General features: G+C 42.4%; 1 protein-coding gene across 2 annotated transcripts in view; it reads right to left on the reverse strand.

Moving 5' to 3' along the window:
* Positions 1-247: 247 nt before the first annotated feature.
* Positions 248-22008, reverse strand: part of BDNF (brain derived neurotrophic factor) — a gene marked incomplete at its 5' end in the record, with an annotated part of 35756 nt that continues 13995 nt past the window's right edge. For both annotated transcript variants that reach the window (XM_082843995.1, XM_082843996.1), the window contains one exon: positions 248-2180. In XM_082843995.1, coding sequence (XP_082700121.1) covers positions 1413-2180 — 768 coding nt within the window. In that variant the 3' untranslated portion in view covers positions 248-1412. The remainder of the gene's footprint in view (positions 2181-22008) is intronic.

Genomic DNA, 22008 nt, shown 5'->3' on the forward strand with positions numbered 1-22008 from the left:
CCACCCCTGAAGGGTCCTTCAGAGGTCTCCCTTCTGGAATGTCTCAAGTACCCTGCTCCACCCCACCTAGACCTCAGCATGGCCGCTCAGAAATTCCTTCTGCACCACCTGGAAATGATAGGTCAGCTCCACACAGCCTCCAGAAGGCTGTTCAGTCTCATTTCACTGGCAGTGTGGACTCCTGCTCTGATCTAGGTGTTTCTGGGTCTGTACAGAACTCTACCTTTTGCTTGCAAGACAGTTATATGCCTTTCCATGATTTTTTTTTTAAGCCTTACAATGATTGACCCAAATGTTTACCCCTCATCTAAAAGAATTTTTATTTTTGAATTATTTTTTGTTTTTCTTTCATCTAAAAAAAAAAGAAAGAAAGAAAGAAATCACTGTTCTCCATGCTTATATGAGTGCCACGATGTGACAAAACATGTCTACTCATTTGCAGCAGTTGTAAAATATTTCAGAGCGCGCAACTGATTTTTCTCCCTTCGAGAAAACAAAACAAGGAGGGGACCAGAGGGGGTGGGGGGGAAAGAATGTGCTCAGAGTAAATGGAGATCTTTCCAACCAAAGAATCTTCCCCCGACCAAGGCCCAGAGGGTGAGCAGGCGCCTAAGCGGTGCGTCACGGGAAGTGGAGTGAGCACGTCATTCGTTTGCCTTAATTTTTATTCACTTTCCAGTCATCTGATTGATACTGCCGACATCTCTGCAACATACAAATGAATCTTTTATCAACCAGACTCTAGATGGAAGGAATTCTTTCCCCATTCCTACACCCTGTGGGAACTAAAAAAACAAAACAAAACAAAACAAAAAAAAAAACACAAAACAAACAAAAATATACCCCTCCCATCCCCCATCCCCTAAGCCAGTAAAGCGATGACAACAGCACCTTGACATTGTTTTAATTCCAACGCTATCAGAAGTTAAAAGCAGTAAAACAGATAGAGTACTAACAAGAACGAAGATACTTACTGTCTAAAATGTAAACGGAATGTTTTGGTTCAAATTTTTGTTAGGCTTTTTTTTTTCTTTCTTTCTTTTTTTGTTTGTTTTCTGAAAGAGGACAGTTTGTTATCAATTCACAATTAAAGCAGCATGCAATTTATTAGTAGTATTTTTTAAACTTTTTTTTTTTTTAACGTTTTTCAATTCTTGGCAACGGCAACAAACCACAACATTATCGAGGAATGTAATGCAGACTTTTTTAAAGTTGTGCGCAAAAAATGACTGTTTCCCTTCTGGTCATGGAAATGTCCAATAAATAGATCGTAGAACCACTGTACTGTATAAACTTCATTTATACATGCAGTTCATAAAATTATTTTTTTCTTAACTGAATAATTTACCCTGTTATGTATATATACAAATAGATCATTTTTGTCTCAATATAATCTATACAACATAAAGCCACTATCTTCCCCTCTTAATGGTCAATGTACATACACAGGAAGTGTCTATCCGTATGAACCGCCAGCCAATGCGCTTTTTGCTATCCATGGTGAGGGCCCGAACGTACGACTGGGTAGTTCGGCACTGGGAGTTCCAATGCCTCTTGTCTATGCCCCTGCAGCCCTCCTTTGTGTAACCCATGGGATTGCACTTGGTCTCGTAGAAGTACTGCTTCAGTTGGCCTTTCGAGACGGGGACTTTTTCGAGGACCGTGACTGTCCCGCCTGACATGTCCACTGCAGTCTTTTTATCCGCCGCCGTCACCCACTCGCTGATGCTGTCGCACACGCTCAGCTCCCCGCGGCGGGCAGGGTCCGAGTGGCGCCGGACCCTCATGGACATGTTTGCGGCATCCAGGTAATTTTTGTATTCCTCGAGCAGGAAGAGGAGAGGAGGCTCCAAAGGCACTTGACTGCTGAGCATCACGCGGGACGTGTACATGTCCGCGTCCTTATTGTTTTCCTCACTGGGCCGAACTTTCTGGTCCTCGTCCAAGAGCTCTTCGATCACGTGTTCAACGGTGTCAGCCAACGATGACGTCAGGCCTCTTGAACCCGCCTTGGGCCCATTCACGCTCTCCAGAGTCCCATGGGTCCGCATACCTGGGTAGGCCAAGCTGCCTTGTCCTCGGACGTTGGCTTCTTTCATGGGGGCAGCCTTCATGCAACTGAAGTATGAAATAACCATAGTAAGGAAAAGGATGGTCATCACTCTTCTCACCTGGTGGAACTGTAGGGAGAAAGCAGAAACAGGACACAAGACTGTTTAGGGCTTTCTTTTGCTGGGATACAAAGCAGCCATCTGATTGTAATTCCAGGCCATTCTGCAGGGTCAAGGTTTCTGCTGTATTGGTGATAAACTCCAGCTGCACCAGACACAGGTTAATGTCAGTAGTGTGCTCGATGGGCCTTAATATAAACCAGAGCTGTGCAGCCTTGGCCCCAAGGTTTACCATGTAAACCCGAGATTAGGTGGCTCCTGAGCAAGTGAAAAGAAACTGTGGCTTCGAGTTTGCCTCTTTCCTCCCACTTGAGCAGCTCTGTAAGTTTAATTTTTAATGATCTCTGCTCGGGCTGTCACAGGAAACACAACAGCAGAAATGTTACCAAGCAACAACGGCGAGGGTAATAGTAATCTTTTTTTTTCCCTCAAGCCAGCAACGTGGCCCTATGGCAGGAACGTGTGACAGGACCAGTAGTGGCTTGTGGGGTCTGAGGGGGCCTTTCTAGCTAGGGGCTATCCAGGCATGAACAACAAAACAAGTCAGGGAGCTACAAGGAGGATCCACATTGACTCTTTCCTCCCATGGAGATAATCCATTAGAAGAAAGGAGGGAGTTCCTTGGTGGTCTAGCGGTTAGGATTCAGCACTTTCACCGCTCTGGCCCAGGTGTGATCCCTGGTCAGGGAACTGAGATCCGGCAAGCCATGCGGTGCAGCCAAAAACCAACCAACAAACAAAGAAAAACAAAGGAGAAAGATCATTTCGTCAGATCATCCAGTTCTACCGATAAGAAAACCAAAGGCCATGGAGGACTTGCCTCCCGTCACGAAGAAAGTTTCTATTAGAACTCGGGGCTCCCAAGTCCAGCTTCAGTGTTTTTCTACTACACCTTGGGTGTTCGTAACGAAAATAAGCTTTGCTCGTTCCCAAACAGAAATCATTTTCTACACGTTGATTTTAATGACGCGTCTCTGCCTGGGGCTGATATCATGAAAGCAACGTGTCTGCCTGAGAGAGAACTGGGGCTTCCCTGGTGGCGCAGTTGTTGGGAGTCCGCCTGCCGATGCAGGGGACACGGGTTCGTGCCCCGGTCCGGGAAGATCCCACGTGCCGCGGAGCGGCTGGGCCCGTGGGCCATGGCCGCTAAGCCCGCGCGTCCGGAGCCTGTGCTCCGCAACGGGAGAGGCCACAACAGTGAGAGGCCCACGTACCGGAAAAAAGAGAGAACCGAAGAAGGTGGCATCAAAAAGCTCGAAGGCAATTTCAAGTGCCTGCCACATGCGCATCGACGTGTATCTCCACTAACTCCCTCAGCCCCTCACCCCTCGGCTTTTCTGGCTCTTGTGCAGACTCATCTAAGAGAGTTCAGCCTCTCTTTTTATTGGAACGTGACCTGTGTGCACGTGTGTGCGCGAGCTCTGAGTCGATCGTACCTTTAAAAAGCCGGGCGGCACTGTGCACATTTTGGTACAGGCAGCTGAGCTGGTGCTTCTTTCTGGGCTTTTGAAGGTTTCTGGGAAGTCCCTTAACAGCACACTACAAAATTAATCTTTTCCTGTTTGCCAGAGAGTAGCTATACTCTAAATTTGGCTCTCCATCTACAAGCATGCTCTGGGAAGCCAATTAGAATGAGTGAAGAGCGAGGTGAAAACATACCTACAGACACAAGGTTCCCGTCGGACGGTGAAGGACTTGAGGATCACTTACCTGAGGCATCGCGTCCCTGAGTAGCAATGAGAAGCATTCCCCCGCCCGAGCCCAACACTCTAACTTTATTCCTACTTCTGGGTTCTGGAGCAAGGGCTTACAAAAAGACACGCACATGCCACAGCTGTTACGCTGTGCCAGTTGGAAAGGGAAGTGCTTTGCTGTCCATGAGGTGTCACTTGCCAGGAAGGTAACCTACCTCCTCCAGTCAGTAGGTCATACTGCAGAAAGAGCTGAAACTCTGGGAGCGAGAACCCAATGTTTCCGTCCTCCAATTTTATCAGAGATCCCATTTTCTACTACTACAAGACTTCATTACCATTCCCAGACACCAACCAACTTCCTTGCAGATTCACTCTTGCTTCTGCATGAGTAGCAAGCATGCTCAGAACTGCTTGGAGTACACAGTCTCAGATTAGGAGGACACACTGGTTTGAATAAAACACAGATATCCAGTCTGCTAATACCTGAACTTTTGTGAAGGTTCTGGATTCCACACCATCAAAGAAATGGATCCTCCAAGGAGATTTCTATTCCTGGCAGCTGTATTTACACCACTGAATGAAAATCCTTTCTCCTAGTGTTTCCGGTCCAAATTAAAACAACCCAAGGGGCACCTTAAATGCAGGCCGATGAAAAAAGTCAAATTTAGAATATTTTACTCCTCCCCTCTATCACACTGGTAGACAGTTGCTGTGATTAACTATCTTTTAATACCATACTTCATGAAATCTAAGATACTATCCTTCTGAAGTACACCATTTTAGGTACCACTAGGATATAAAAAACGCAGCCAGTTAAACTATTGCTTTCTTTACCGCTTAGAATGGAAAAGAGTTCTTTTAGACTTATTTGGACATATTTTATCATAGATAACTTCTGTGCATATGTAAAAAAGAAAATTAAGCAAAATAAATCGGTTAAGGCGATGACAACTATGTTGCAACTGCTACATAGCCAACGACAATAAAATGACATCAACTGTAACCCAGTTTCAGAGATGTTAAAAAAATGAATAAGAAAATGTGAAGCTTTGAATTAATGAAAAAGTTTAGTAAGTATTTACTAAGTGCCCACACTCACTGCTTAAAATGGCCCAAGGCACTGAGGCATCTTAAACTACAGAGTGGGAAAATTATTTTATTATTATCATAGTAATGAGTCTTTTAATGATCCTTTTTTCTATACTTGGACTTAAAGAAGTTGACCCTGTAAAGTTACTGCTTTTCACTTGTCGCATTTATCTTTCTATTAATAACTTTTCGGTTATAAAAATAGTTAGCACTTTAAGTATCATTTTCTCATCAGTTCCACAAGCAAATTTTTCAAAGGAACAAATGGCATCTGAGTAAATATTACTTGGCTTTCATCCTGAAGCCCAAACATGGGCATCCCTCAAAGCAGAACATCTGCAGACATTCAGTAATTAAACTACCTGGTGATAAAGCCCAACCCCAAGCCACGGCCCCACCCAACTGAGTGACTTTCTACAGTGCTAACTGCCTACTGGTTTATAAGGCCAATACTTTTTGTTGGAACAATGTCACTTCCTAACTTTTCTGTTTCTGACAACGGTTTCTTTTTTTTTTTTACATCTTTATTGGAGTATAATTGCTTTACAATGGTGTGTTAGTTTCTGCTTTATAACAAAGTGAATCAGTTATACATATACATATGTTCCCATATCTCTTCCCTCTTGCGTCTCCCTCCCTCCCACCCTCCCTATCCCACCCCTCCAGGTGGTCACAAAGCACCGAACTGATCTCCCTGTGCTATGCGGCTGCTTCCCACTAGCTATCTACCTTACGTTTGGTAGTGTATATATGTCCATGCCTCTCTCTCGCTTTGTCTCAGCTTACCCTTGACAATGGTTTCTTGATACTTTGGACCACCCAGGCTGCAGGATAGAAATCTTGGAATCAATTCTGCCAATGTATTTCTTGTAGAGCTTTTAAATCCAGTCAGTGAAGAAGTCCTGCTCATTTTTCCTTTAAAATACTTCTCCTGTCCATCCTGTTTCTCCATTCCACTGCCACTGTCTCGGCTCAGCCCTTGCCATCTCATTTTGACTACAATGCCCCCAGCGCTACCCACCTCCCCACGCCCCCCCGCCCAATGTATATGACATCCTTTCTGCTCCATTTAACTCTGATGACCTGACTAACCTCTCATCTTATGCTCCTATACAAAGACTTGCAATGACTTTTTTATTCCAGCAGATCAAATCTAACCTCTTTTGCCCGGTATTCAACACCCTTCAAAATCTGGCGTCACCTTACTTAGCTAACTTTCTCATGTCAACTCAGTGCTTCATCACCTCTCTCCTCTGAGCAGGCCAGAGTCCTTGGAGCCCCAAATGTATCAGTGCCTGTAAGTGACGTGTTCCTTTCTTCTGGAAAATTCTCTTTTCTCTATCTGACTAAATCTTGCTTATCCTTCATGACCCAGTTCAACCATCAAATCACACATGCCACCTTCTTTAAACTACTCCAGCGCACACTGCCCTCCTTCGCCTCTAAAATTCCACATAACATGTACCTCATTCCCTACTCACTGGTTAACTGGTAACAGTGCTTGCTAATTATGGTCAGTCTTCAAGTGGATGATAAGCTCTCTGGATCATGGGTGATTCCCCCATAATGCTTAACACAGAATAATGTAGTCGTAGACTCAGTCAAAACTTACTGATGGGTTTATTAAACCATGAGAAAACAGTGCTGATATCATTTTCACAGGAAGCCTTTCCATATGGCAAGCACCAGTGAACTCACTGAAATTATTAGGTCAAGTACAGGCTGTACTAAACCCAAATTACAAGCTCTAAAGTATTTGATAGATGGTAATTATCAGCCATGAGGACTCGCTTGAGTTTCTCTAATAGGGTATAACTTACCTTGAGTAATAATTTTTTAAAAGCAAATAACACTACAACATACTAACTGCCCCTACTACTTCCTTTGTTGCTCTGTTTCTAATAGAAGACTTGGAAAGGGGGAAGTAATAATAATAATAGCAAAATTTGGAACTTTCAGTCTTTTAATGTTCTTTGTCCTATTTACCTCTTCAATGAGTAATTTTATACACTGTATTAGGAAATCAGGAAAGGTTAAGAACCTCCATGACAATTTTCTTATATGACAGTTTCTTTAGGTGAGTGTTACACAAGAGATAAAGAGGCTATGCAAAATTGCTAAGTAGCTTGTTAGTCTATATATCTATTTATACATTACAAAATTCACTGCTGTTAATTCTGTTCCAAGCCTTACAACAATCAACTCAACCACATGTATAAAATGCTAGGAAGGTTGTTTTTAGCCCCATTCTCAAAAAATTAAATATAGTGCACAGAGCTAAAAAGACAATCAACGAAATAGAAATAAGGTTTACTTTTAAGCATGACTCACAAGTCTTAAACATTCAACCAAATGAATATCCATGACAGCAGGCTGTAGTAATAACTTATATTTGTCTAAAAGACTGCAGAACATTCACAAGCATCGTCTAATTTGATTGCCACAAGGAGATAGGACAGGTATTATTATCCACATTATACAGATGAGACAATTACTGTTCAGATATCATAAAGCTAAAAGGTTCCCCGTCTCACTGTCCACATTTTTACCATCAGGCCATGTTCTAAATATATATATTTTTTAATTTAAAATATTTAACCACAGGGAGGAGAGAAGTGATGCTATGAACGGTGGTCAAAGAAGCAGCTTATAAAGTATGGACACAGTTTTCTGCAGTTGTGTGTATCTTAGAGCCCAACTTTCTAAAGGCAGCGCCATTAAGATGATATTCTGACCTTCAAGACCCTTCAACTTTATGGCTTGATTGCTTCAGCAGATGGAATTTCAGACAATTCAGTCCTCCTCTAAAAGCAAGCTTTGCAAAAATTTAGGCATGTTAGAGCCAAGTTTCCATGGCCAGAGCTAAGAAGGGGAACCAAACAATAATATGGATAATCTGGGCATACAGGCGGAAAAATACAAGGCTTTGTTTTTTCCCAGTCCCTTTGGGTTTTGTCTATGAGCATGTAGTCAAAGGAAACACAGTTTAAAGATATAGTTGCTCACGTTAGACAGTCCTATAAGCAACAGGGATAATGCTAATGTTGGCAAAATTATCAATTAATATTTAATTCCTAACATACCTGATGCAAAAATCTATTAAGAGCCCAATTTAATGAAATCTTGCAAGTCTAGGCTTATTTTTGGTTGTTCATTCATCAGACATGGATCTGTTTTCAAGCCTTCCAGTCTAGGAGGGAGGTAGGACATATATGTAAAGTAACTAAAATATAAAGGTAGAAATGACCCAGAAAAGTATAGGTACAATTCTATAAAGAGAAAGAGGCTACTTCCACTTAGAGAAAGAAGAATGCTTTGTGAAGACCATAGCAAAGGATAGAAAGGATTTTAATGTATCCAGAAAAGACCCCAGTGGATGGACGGCAGCTTGGTTAAAGGCACGGAGTACATTTCTGGACAGAAGAGTAGTGAGGAATAAGAGTGAATGATTGTTAAGTTTTGAAAGGCTCTGAGGGTGATGCTGAAGAGTCTGGACCCTGCTGTACAAGCACGGAAGAATCAACTAGAGTTTCTGAGTGGGAGGAATGCTTCAGGAAGCCCAGTTTATCACAATGTGTAGGAGAACCTGAAAGAATGATACATTGGAAGAGACACGTCAATTAATTGACTTTATTCTTAGTGGCTGTTGAGCTTTGAAAGTAGATACTAAGGAGTTACGTAAGTGTGGCGTTGGGGTTAAGGGGCCTGGACATAATTTTTAACTTATTCTATGTATGTATGTATGTGCGTATGTATGTATTTTTAGGCTTAATTAAGTTGCCAAAAGCAAAGGGTTTAGAGAGACGTGTGCAGAGCTGGGTGGTAACCATGAGCCGTGTCTGTCTGGGCCAAAGGAACAGAACGGAGGGAGGTGGAGGGAAGGCGGCCATATAAACTCTCATTCCAATTATGATTACACCGAACTTGGATTCTACTGCTCAGCACTTTTAATTCAAAGATCTCCAAACGCTTTGCAAATATTAATTAAGACTCATAGGCCCCTAGAGGTGCAGGTAACTATAATTATCCCCATGTCATGCAGGAGGAAAGAGGACCAAAGTTTTTAATCAACTCATCCACTTCCCCTGGTTCCCCTGAAAGAACAAGGTTAGAACCTCGGATTCCAAAGGAAAACTAGGCCTTCACCTACAGGGACTAGTTTCTTCCATCCCTCTGCATTATTTCTGTATTGTTTTCCCATTAGGTATATATTGTTTAGCCAAGAAGACTTAAAAGAGAAACACTTCACATCCCTCAAAGAAAATAATGGGTAGTTGGAATCCACAAATACAACGGAGGGAAAAAAAGCTCATGATCGTTACAGATGCTCGCCTCCTCACCTGAAAGACCAATCAACTGAAACTGACAAATATTTTAGTAAATGATACCTGATAATGCATATGTTCCAAAGCTTTGAAGGAAGTTCCTTTAAAAATGTAGTTTTTAACCACAACACAGTTTATGTCCAAGAGTATCTGATTACACTTCTTATAAAACACAGTCCTTCCTACTACTCTCTGATCCCTGAGTGCGCTCATGGTGTTGAGTGACACGTGGATACATTACTTAGCCTAAGAACGCCAGAGAAATTGCTGGTTCTTAGTTCAAACCTGGAGTGACACATACATGCAAGTACCATGAAAAAAAGGTGTATTTCCCTGAATCATAAATTTGATAGACCACATTACATACATCTTTGATAGAAAGCCCTATAGCTCTGGCCCTCTATTCACTCCTTCTATTCCCGCCCCCCCACCGCATTTCTGAAAAAGGATTTTTTCTATTGGTTGGAGACCTACCTTATCCAGGAGTAAAACCAGACCGTAATCTCCATTAGGAGAGGGATTGGGCATTCTCTGAATTACCACAGTTTGTACAGTACCTTGCACAAACTAGGTTCCCACACACATTAAATGACTCAGTTCCCCTCTGTAATGGTAATATTTGCCTAGTATTTAGGGAGGTGCAATGAAAGTAAGAGCAGTAAGTCTTAAAAGTGAGCTATAATGATGGAATGAATTTTGGAATAAGAGATAGGGAATGCCTGGCACAAGGACCAGGCCTGGGCAAAGAACACACTCCACCTGGCATTCCAACCCCAGGCACAGCTGCCACCACGCAAAGGTCTACAAGTGCTTCCATCATTACTGCTCTGGGAAACCTGCTGTTCTACGGGAACCAAGGCAGCATTCCAGAAAGCCAGAGGCACCCAGAGCTGGCAGTCTTATCCATTTATCCATACTCTGCCCCCTTCCTCCACCTCCTCTACACAGAGAAATACTGCCCCAACAGTGTACATCTCTAGTCCCTCCTAAAGAAGTCTCAAGCATACACAGGTCACTTGCCCATCAAATAAGGAGACTGTCTAAAAATGCTTTTTAAAGTATTGTTTTAAACTGCCAGTTGTTAGATTACAAGAACGAAATGGCAGTTAACATTCAATTAAAAAGCCTAACCTCTTTAATTAGGATTCTGTTTCCTTTAGAATTTCAGGTGGAGTTTGTCATAATGAGCTGAAGTTCATATTTAACAATGTTCTGACTATTAAATTGCCAAAAAGCAAGGTATTATTTATTAAATTTCCACACAGGGTAGACAGTAACATTAACTAAGAAGACACTGTCTACCTGGTTCTGTGAAGTTTCAGTGACCCACTGCGTAAGGAAGGGCCTGAAAAAATTATCAAGTATCCATCACATTTAATGCTAGGTGTTGAGCTCTACAAGTCCTGTGAAATCATGGGGAAAAATTTCCTGTAAAGGGAAAATGACTCTGGAAATAGTAAATAAGGAGATATAAACATCATTGTAACACAGGCATTTAAGTTACATTTAAACATATGGACTTTGAATTTATAGAAAAAATTGAAGTACAAAATTCATTTCATGCAACCTAAATCTCCAACTTCAGATAATTTTTTGAGTGTTACATCTATAAATTAAGTGTATTAATGCAATTCCAATTTGTTACTAAGAATACTACAACAGAAGGAGAAACTTGTGGAGCCTGAAACAAGTTTTAGGAAATGTAGGTATGGGATAAATGTCCATGGGTGGAAATTAAATGAAGCCTTGCTTCTCAAAGTGGGATCCATGGGCCAGCAGCATTAGCAAAACCTGGGAGCTAATAAGAAAAGCAGAATCTCAGCTTCCCCTCCTCCAAACCATCACAGCATCCACTCAATCAGAATCTGCATTTCAACAAGACTCATAAACTTCAAGGTCATTCATATACTTAATAAAGTTCAGAAGCACCGGACTAAGTGATAAAACCAAATGGCGGTTAACATTCAATTAAAAAGCGGTGTCTACTTAAGACACGGAAACGGCAGGGTTAACATCAACTTAAGTAACCTCCTTGGTTCAACTTGCTTTATTGGGACATTTATTATGCAGCAAAATAGTTCTGCTTTTGAAATGTTAAGTAAAATCTGGGTTCCCTTTATGTCAACTGGCTTTTCCACTGTTGTGTTCATACCATAAAGTGCAGGATTACCTATAAACGTGACAGGCTGAATGAGAATTTATAGAGTACTACTGATCTAAATCTGGACTTCCACTCAAACACTAAATTTTATCTCAATGCTACAAGGCAAGTACAAGCATAACTGGCCTCCCTGATCATTAGAACCCTAACATCACTCACTTGATCAGAATGATACTGGAAATGATGTGATCAGTTAGAGCAGCGAGTAGATTTCCAGGCACATTAATATTACTTTCAGCCGGATGTCTCTGATCCTCCTGAGTTCTTTCTGTTGTGAAATGGTGAAACAGAGGCAGAAAGAACTGACTCACCCACTTAATGGAGATTTCTTGTCCTAAAACTAACAGATCGAGCTACCTCCTACCAAGTACTATGAAGTTAAAACAGAAAACAAAAAACTCACAAAATAAAACAGCAATGGGGAAATTCCCTGGTGGTCCAGAGGTTAGGACTCCACGCTTTCACTGCTGAGGACCCGGATTCGATCCCTGGTCGGGGAACTAAGATCCTGCAAGCCCCACGGCACACCCAAAAGAAACAAAAACAAAAACAAGACAAAACAAACAAAAAACAACAACAGCAGCAAACAACCAAACCCTAAAGTATATTAGCGTACGTACCAAGCATCAAAATCCCCTCTCCAACCCAAATCTGCCTCTATTTCAATAAGGTAGCCAGCAGCAACCCAATTTCTCAGTTGAGTTCCAACATCTGGGATCACTTGCTTCAAGACTGAAGCACCCAAAATGGTTTTAAAAAAATGTTAGATTTCCAAAGAAAAGTAAAAACTTTGAGTTGAACAACATTATCAGGGAGTCGATGGGGTAGGGTAATTTCATAAACAGAACTGCTAGAGACTGGTCCACTCTTTAGGCTTTTTACAAAGGACTAAAAAAGATGGCTAGTTACCAAACCCCAAGAAGTCACCAAGTTCACCAGTACAAATGCAAGTGACTCACACTGGGAACCCTGATATTGTGGCTGTTACATCATTGGCAAATGGGTGGATGAGGTGAGGCTGAGATGCCACAAAACCCTATTTTCCCAGGCAGTATCCACCTTGAGCCCCACCCAGTACAGATGTCAACAAAGCTAAGGGACTGCCTCTCCAAATCACAAACAAGGTGCACCTACTGACAGGCGCTGTTGTGAAAGCACAGTAGAACATGGTCTTCCAAGTTCCTGGATCCAGGAAGGAGCATGCTCTGTCTAAAAAAAATGCAAGGGTGACACAACTGCATTCTTTGTCCCTAAGGGGAGAACATGCACTAATTCAAACCAGAGGATAAAGAAAATCCACCTTTAAGAAGTCGGCCACAATGTGGAGACTGGGAATATGCCAGAACAATTACAATCGGAAAAAAAAAAAGGCAAAGGAAGAAAGTTAAGACCTGTCTGTCCTATTTCAGTCTCTTTTTTCAGAACCGGCAATGTCAAATCGACAGGTTGCTTTCAGAGGGCTGCTGGACACTCTTGAGTTCCTGCCAGGAGGTGCCGTGGGGATTCTGACAGCTGTGAGCCAACACCCACCAGACACCGTCCCCATACAAACACACTCTTAATGGACCCCAAAGCTGTGGTAGAGGTATACCTTTCTCAGTGTTTCCACAGATGGTGCTCCTGAAAATTTCCATAGCCAATGTATGCCTGTGGTCAATTAGTTATCTGAGCAATTTCCATAAAGAAAGAATATCTGTACGTAATTAGACCCATCTTAGGCCCAAACTGGAAGACTTCAATGTCATTAAGTCAGAAGGGGTACAAAGAGAATGGGATGGGTAATTCTCACCTGATGAAGAGACCTCTCTCTAGATTAGACCCTATCCTCAGAAGTAACACAGAACTTTAATTTTTAAAAAAGCAAGAGAGGTGAAAACAGGTGGGGGAAGAACCTGAACGGAGGATAAGTTGCCTCTAGAATCAAAAGAATAACATTCCTTTAAAAGCTACTACCAAGAAATACTAGGGGAAAGATAAAATTAGCAAGAGAAGGCCAGCAGTTCTGTTGCTCACCTTTATGAGACCATTTTCAGGAATCGCTTTGTTAAATTCCACTGAAGCACAAAGGCACACACCACAGCCCTTCTTCTGGGATGCACAGTCATACCATACAGAAGCGTGTGGGTAGAGGCCAAACATGTGTGGACACGCAACCCTTTCTGTAGCAACGCAGTGTTCTGCGCATTCTCCAGGATTAACCTTCTCCACACATGGAGAAAACTGGCGGTTCCACACATCGAGTTGTCCTTCAGGTTATTTTTGCATCCAACTCTGTAATTTCTTTTAATTGCTTATTGTAAAACACAGGAAAGTGCTCATTATTTGTAGCTTAATGCAGGAGCAAAACTAATTGCGTTCCCCCGCCCACTGCCCTACCCCAGCCCTCAACTCTTCTGTGTGTCACCATTCATCTGAACAGCACAAGGAAGCCGGTTTCTGGGCCCTGTACATAATGAGCCAGGTGCACCCTATTCCAGAAACTGGCTGTGCTCCAGAGCTACTATAAAATACAAGGAAAATATTAACATCTCAGATGACAAAAGATCCATATGGCTGGTCAGAAAATACCTACATCATAGAATGTACCTATACGGAAACATTCAGTTCTGTGGTTTCGTATCAGGACTGTGAGAACGTTTGTTTGGCTCCAACCCTTTTCACTCAACACTGATTCCTACAGAAGTCATGCAAACTCTAACATCAAAACATTTAATCTAAACAAGGGGATGAGGGCTGTGTTTCTACATAGTACCATAAATAAATACAGTATTGGTAGTGGTGTATATGGGGGGGTGAGTTTTGGAGGATGCTCTAGGGAGCTGGTTAAATAAGTAACATCAAACTTCTCTTCATATTAAAAAGCGATTTAAAATAACAGCTAACATTTACTAGCTATGAGGTAAATAACCTAATTATTGACAGTTTACAGCTGAGAAAACTGAGGCTCAGAGAGATTTTGTAAATTGCCTAAGACCATATGCCTGGCATGTGGTGGAAATGGAAATCTGAACCTGGGCTAGCTTGCATGCTTCTTTCCACATGGGGTCAGAGGTGAATGTGGCGTCATATTTTGAGGGAGGTCTATTCCACCAACTGCTTATTTATTTAAGCAAAGCCGCATGTGATCATTCCTGATAAGTAGTTTGTTTACATGCTAATTCCACAGAGGTTGAACATCATCTTAATGTTTCTTCTTCACTACCCTCTTCCCAATATTGAATTATTCCCTCAAGGTACCAACCATACATGCATACTTAATAGGGCAGAGTGTCAAAACTCTGCAGGAAGGTAATTTGTTTGAAATGGCAGGACATTTTCCCCTGAGAAGATTTCTTCGGGCACTGGAACAAAACCACATGCTTTTCAGACCAGGAACTATAACTGCCAAATATATGTGTCAACTCCACTTGAGTAAGAATACAGTAAGTCCCCTACATACGAACCTTCAAGTTGCGAACTTTCAAAGATGCAAACGTGCATTCACATGTCCAATCACATAAGTTAGTTGATGTGTCTGGCGTACACTGTCACGTGCATGCACCCTCTACAAGTGGTTGTGCTTTTGTGTACTTTACAGGACTGTTGCTGTGCAACACGAGGCACTTACTAATGAAGACCTGATGGAATTGGAGGCCCAGAGAAAGGACGAAGAGAGACAAGAAGAAGAAGAAGGAACTGAAGAACCGAAGAGATTCATGCTTCAGGAAATGGCAAGGGGATTTTCTTTATCTGAGGAGGCACTGTTAGCTTTTGAGGCACAGGACCCGAACGTAGAACAGTACACGAAGGTTGCAGCAGCCGTTCAGAACGCAACCCAGTGCTACCGTGTCATCTATCGTGAGAAAAGAAGAGCTACTACCCAGACATCACTGGATCGTTTTTTCAAGAGGGTAGATAGAATTGAATCCAGCGAGGAACCAGAGCCTGTGCCATCAGTGTCAGGCGTGAGTGAAATTGCAGCTTGCCCTCCTCCTATTGCTGAGGATCCCTCAGCTCTACCATCTCCCACCTCCTCTCCCTCCTCCAGTCAGTAACTCTCTTCTTGCCTGTTCACTCGATGCCAGCCCCTGTATGCCAGCTGTTGTACTGTACTACTGTACTTTTCAAGGTACTGTGCTGTAAGATTAAAAATGTTTTATTTTTTTGTGTTTGTTTTCTATGTATTTTTTGTGTAAAAAGTATTAAAACCTATTACAGTACAGTACTAGATAGCCGGTTGTGTTAGTTGGGTACCTAGGCTAACTTTGTTAGACTTACGAACAAATTGGACTTATGAACGCACTCTCAGAACAGAACTCTTCAGTACGTAGGGGACTTACTGTAATTTCAATCAAGACCCAAGTGCCCATGTGTCTTAAAAAAAAAAAAAAAAGCCAAAAAAAACTTCTGACATAAAAACCTTTCTTTTCAGTATCTCAACCTAATCCCCTCCAAGTCTGGAGCCTGGTAGCCTAGGTTACCCCACTTCTGACCCATGAGGTTTGCCCTGTTACTCAAGAAAAGAGCTGAGGGGCTGAGATGGGAGTGAAAAGTATGGCAAGACAGTGTCAAATATATGCCTGGGGAGCAGTTCAGACACCTAGTTAGGACCACAAAGACAGGAGAACAGGTGGCCCAGCATGGACAGAGCAGCAGACTGTGCAAATAGAAGCCATTGAGTCAAAAAAGCCAAAGGAACAGGGTGATGGAGCTCAGATCTCACGCATGTTCTCTGCCAGAGGCCCTCCGCGTGAACGACTAAGGCAAAATGGACCCCACAGCTACACGGAGCTGATGCAGAACATATCCCTGGGATGACATCCTGAATGTGTGTGGTGGGTTAGATGATAGCATAAAAGAACACCACGCTTCTGGCCTCAGTCAGCCCTCGGCAGAGAGCAGCCTTCAAGAAGCAGCTGCGAGGAGCCTGACAACAAAACTGGAAATGCCTGTTGTGAAGCCTTGACAGGTATTAACAAAAGAAAATGTGTATCTGCATTTGTCAGTGGTGTGTCAGCTAGCTTCTGGCAGTCCACCCTTATGCCCAGGAATTATTTTGTGTTTCTTGTGTAGGGCAGATACAGTCATCAATTAACTCCCCAAGTGCAACTAGTCCACATAGGAGAGAGGAGTGGCTTTCCCTTTTTTTTTTTTTTTTTTTTTTTTTTGCGGTACGCAGGCCTCTCACTGTTGTGGCCTCTCCTGTTGCGGAGCACAGGCTCCGGACGCACAGGCTCAGCGGCCATGGCTCACGGGCCCAGCCGCTCCGCGGCATGTGGGATCTTCCCGGACCGGGGCACGAACCCGTGTCCCCTGCATCGGCCGGTGGACTCTCAACCACTGCGCCACTAGGGAAGCCCTGGTTTTCCTCTTTTAAGCGGCCCCTTCAAAAATTCTATGAAAGAGAAGAATGTTCGTTTGGATTGAATGACCATTCGGCCAGGCTCATTTAGCACGCTTCTCTGTGCAGTGGAATTAAAGTGAGTTTTTTTCTGAACGGAGCACACTGTCCTCAGAGAAGAATAAGACGGAGAATCAATCTTACCAGTGGAAATGGCAGAGTCGTGTGAGGATGATGTGTAATATATGGTCTTCAACACGTGGAGATGTTATCTAGGCTATAAATCTTATGTTCTCACAGGATGCCCTATTTGTAACATGCAGAAAACTACCCGACAACTTTAATGGGGAAGTCTAGCAATATGGCAACATTGTATCCCATAGTTTTACTTTACCTTATAAAGCACTAATTATTTAATTACAAATGTTGGGGTAAGTGCAAAATTATTTCTCAAAAGAGCACCCCCTTGGGTATGAAAGCTCCAAATGTAGCAAGACTTCCTCTGTGATTTGGGATCTCTCTCTTGAACTCAGTCCCTAGAAATAAGGTTAGCAGCTGGGAAACAAGCATTGAAAGCCTGGTACGCAGGGCGCTGCAGTGGAACAATTTCCTTTTCTAGTCCAGTCAACACTGTTGTGCTCTTTAGACCCAGTATTGCTAGCTGGGTGAATAATGAATGCATGCTCAACTTTCCACTGCAGGAAATTCTGCAAGTGGCAATGTGGGTCCATTCCATGTGTGTCACTAGAGCTGGCGTAAGCCCACGCCATGGTGAGGCATTATTTCCATTGGAACTGATGCCGGCACCAGCTCTCGGAACTGGGCAGTATTCCCACTGCAAACCAGGGGACACGGAAGAGACTGAGACCTCACTTAGAAGGTCGCCTCCCGTTTCTCATCTTTCAGACTGACATGCACTCTGTTGGTGAGGCTGTAGTGAAACAGGCATTCTCATTTACTGATGGTGGGTGTACAAACAGTTCAAGAGCTTTTTGCAGGACAATAAGGCAATACCTATCAAAATTTTAAATGAATTTTCCTGCTAATCCAGCAATTCCACTTCTGAGAATAAATGTACGGCAATAGGTAGGTGCATACGTACAAAATGATGCATACACAAGGTTATTAATTGCAACAAGGCATAGAATAGCAAAAATGCTAGAAGGAGTCCCATTTCTAGCTAAAGGAAAGTATATAAACTATAGTGCATACTTACAATGAATTTGTGCAACTGTAAACAAGTTAGCTCCCATACACTGAAATGGAAAGCTCTCTGAAATATATTGCTAAGTGATAAAAGCAAGATACAAATCAGCAGATGTATACATATACATACTATCTTTTAAAACTGGGGGAATATAATAATATTCATATTTACTGTATTTTCATAAAACACACTGTATTCACATGAGACGAATACAAACGACCACCCACAGATGGTATGTGTCGGGTGGGGATACAGGTGGGCATGGCACAGGTGGGGCAGGAATTCTCAATGCAGCCTCTTTTTTTTAATATATATCTTTGTCGGAGTATAATTGCTTTACAATGGTGTGTTAGTTTCTGCTGTACAGCAAAGTGAATCAGCTCTATGTATACATGTATCCCCATATCTCCTCCCTCTTGCGTCTCCCTCCCACCCTCCCTATCCCACCCCTCTAGGTGGTCACAAAGCATAAAGCTGATCTCCCTGTGCTATGCCGCTGCTTCCCACTAGCTATCTATTTTACGTTTGGTAGTGTATATATGTCCATGCTACTCTCTCACTTCGTCCCAGCTTTCCCTCCCCCCTCTGTGTCCTCAAGTCTGTTCTCTATGTCTGCATCTTTATTCCTGCCCTGTCACTAGGTTCATCAGTACCGTTTTTTTTTAGATTCCATATATGTGCATTAGCATATGGTATTAGTTTTTCTTTCTGACTTAACTTCACTCTGTATGACACACCCTAGGTCTATCCACCTCATTACAAATAACTCAATTTTGTTCCTTTTTATGGCTGAGTAATATTCCATTTTATATATGTGCCACACCTTCTTTACCTATTCATCTGTCGATGGACATTTAGGTTGCTTCCATGTCCTGGTTATTGTAAATAGTGCTGCAGTGAACACTGTGGTACATGTCTCTTTTTGAATTATGGTTTTCTCAGGGTATATGCCCAGTAGTGGGATTTCTGGGTCATATGGCAGTTCTATTTTTAGTTTTTTAAGGAACCTCCATACTGTTCTCCATAGTGCCTGTATCAATTCACATTCCCACCAACAGTGCAGGAGGGTCCCCGTTTTTCCACACCCTCTCCAGCATTTACTGTTTGTAGATTTTTTGATCATGGCCATTCTGACCGGTGTGAGGTGATACCTAATTGTGGTTTTGATTTGCATTTCTCTAATGATTAGTGGTGTTGAGCTCAACGTAGACTTTCTAATACTATTTTGATTTTTGAATCATGTAAATAAACTATCAAAAACTTAAATTAAAAATAACCAATTAAAAAAATGTTTAACCTAGTGGCTTTGCTTTTGGCACCAAAGAATCTCCCACACTGCTCTGATGCAACAGACACTCAAGAGATTTAACCAGTTCTAGGTCCTGGTGGTGACTAAAACCAAAAGTCTTTGGGGGAACCATCTCAATTTCTGGGACATTTCTCTGGAAACCAATCTAACGTGGGACACTTGGATATAAAGGACTGTCTCTGGGGCTGGGGACTGAAGACCTGAGTTCTGGTCCGCCTTTCCCACCTGCTATTAAGTTGACCCTATAAAATGGCTGAGAACTGGCCATTTTTTTTACCAACAAATTGGGCAAATTCATGGGTGAACCTTCATGGGTGAGCCAATTCAAGGACTCTGCTGCCTCAGCTCTGTGACAGAAGGAGGATTAGAGTTCTCACCCTGCCTGTCACAGCATCCTGCCAAGGGTCATCAACACGTAGAAAAGGGCTCTATACACTCTAAAGGGCAACCCTATAAACAACCTTTGTAAAGCACAACACCAAGCTGAGGGTGACCATGGCCAGACACAGAAGGAGAACGAGACCCATTCCCAAAAGTCTCTGAGACACTTAGATGGTGGGGAGGAAATAAAACTCCCAAAAGATGGAATCTAAATGTAAACAGAACACAAGAGCAGGCTGACAAAGAAAGACTTTGAAGATTAAGACATATGGTTAAATGACTCCATATGCGGTCATCTGCAATTGAATATACTGCAAATTCTAGAAGTCTTAACAGGAAATTAGGGAAACATATATGGAGCAAACTTAAAGGGTACAGACCTGAATACAGATGCAAGATCAATGTCAAATGAATGATCCAAAAGGATGGCCCTTATCCTTGCGAGCAGTGTAGTTGTTGGAGCCATGTGCCCGTCACACATAGGCAGGCCTCCAACCTTCCTCCAAAATAAAATGCAAACTTCAAACACTTTTGAAAATGCTCCCTAGGAGACCACCTTTTACCCCAAATTTAGAAATGGTAAGAAAAACACTCTCTAAAAAGGCAAAAAGGAAAAAAACCTTCTCAAAAAACAAACAAAAAAAAGAAAGAAAGAAAACCTTCTCTTCTCCATATTTATGGTCATCTGGAAAGCAGATCTTCCTTTAAACGGATGGTCAAAGCTGGACCACAATGTTAAACTCATCATGAAAACCCAAAGGTTGCTTCTCTCACCTTCTTGAAGTGAAACATTCCATTCCAAGAGGTAGGAAATAACCACAGGAGAAAGTTCACTGTTGGTGCCCTAACTTGGTACTGCTATCTAGACACCTGGTCTGGAAACCAGAAGTCTCTTGGAACTCAGAAGAAAGCGAAGAACTTCTTTCTTTTTTTCTTTTTTTTTTTTTTGCGGTACGCGGGCCTCTCACCGTCGTGGCTTCTCCCGTTGTGGAGCACAGGCTCTGGACGCGCAGGCCCAGCAGCCATGGCTCACAGGCCCAGCCGCTCCGCGGCATGTGGCATCTTCCCGGACCGGGGCACGAACCCGTGTCCCCTGCATCGGCAGGCAGACTCTCAACCACTGTGCCACCAGGGAAGCCCAAGAACTCCTTTCTACTTCGGTTAAGGAAGGTCCTTGTGCAAGGTGCCTGGTTCCAATTAGGTCTAAGTGGTCTAAACCGTACAATGCATTGAGACCACCACTTAATGACTTTGATGGACCTTGCTAAGAATTTCCCAGGCCACTTTGGGTCAAATGCAATGTCCTCTCACTTTCAGCTTCATGGTTCAGTTGACCATGCTTCCTTACAGAAATTTCCCTAGGAGGCTTACTATCCTATATTATTTCCAGTCAGAGTCTCCTTTTGCACAAGAGGCTTAAACTAACTCTGATTAAGAATCAGAATATGCTCTGTTTTAGTTAAGGATTCATTTATTCATTCAGCACAGGTTATTAAGAACTTACCAAGTTTAGATGTGCTTTGCTTTAAGAAAATCATTTTCAAGGAAGCTTCATGTAAAGCAGGAATAATTAACCTGGTAACTCTTAATAGATTCTTCAAGTGGCTGAATCCTGAGTTTAAATCCTCACTGATTTTCAAATACAACAAGAAAATCAATTGTGGAGGTGGGCACACTCCCAGCTAACTGTCAATAGCTTTCAAGGGAGGTGTTTCAATGTCGCTCCAAACGGTCAATATCACATGGTTAATCATTTAGTTAGAGATTCACAAGATCAAAAACAATTCTTAAAAAAATGTTTACAGGCACACAGGGACAATGAGTTAACACCTCCAAGGTGTATGTCAGTGTCAAGGATACAAGCTCATGTTTCATAAGCAGAGCTCTGGTCACTTGATTGAAGTTGAAGGTCATAACCGGCTATGTTTCTGTCATTTCCTCATGTGAAGAAAAGTAAGTTGTAGCCCATGTTTATTCCACGAGGAAAAAAAAAAACCCACAAATGTTTTTAAAGCTACATTTTGGCCTCTTCTCCCACCAGAGCTACAAAGGTTGCCCATCTTTCCATGGCTGGGTTATGTGTGAAGGCCTTGTTTGGATATCAACTTGTCAAACTTATTGCTTGGAATGACTATGACTTAGTGTTCTCCTAAAATTGACTTTTTAACTTTTTGTTCACTTATTAGACATACTCTGAGCACAGATACTGGGGACACCAAAATGAATGAGAGAATCCCTGCCTTTGGAACTTCACTGTTAAAGGGGGCAGGGGATGCAGAACAGGGGCAGGGGATGCAGAACAGTTTAGACACGTGAGCCAACGATTACAGCTCAATGTAGAACACGCTGTA

This window comes from Leucopleurus acutus, assembly GCF_964270905.1.
Source record: "Leucopleurus acutus genome assembly, chromosome: 8".
In the NCBI taxonomy this organism is placed as follows: domain Eukaryota; kingdom Metazoa; phylum Chordata; class Mammalia; order Artiodactyla; family Delphinidae; genus Leucopleurus; species Leucopleurus acutus.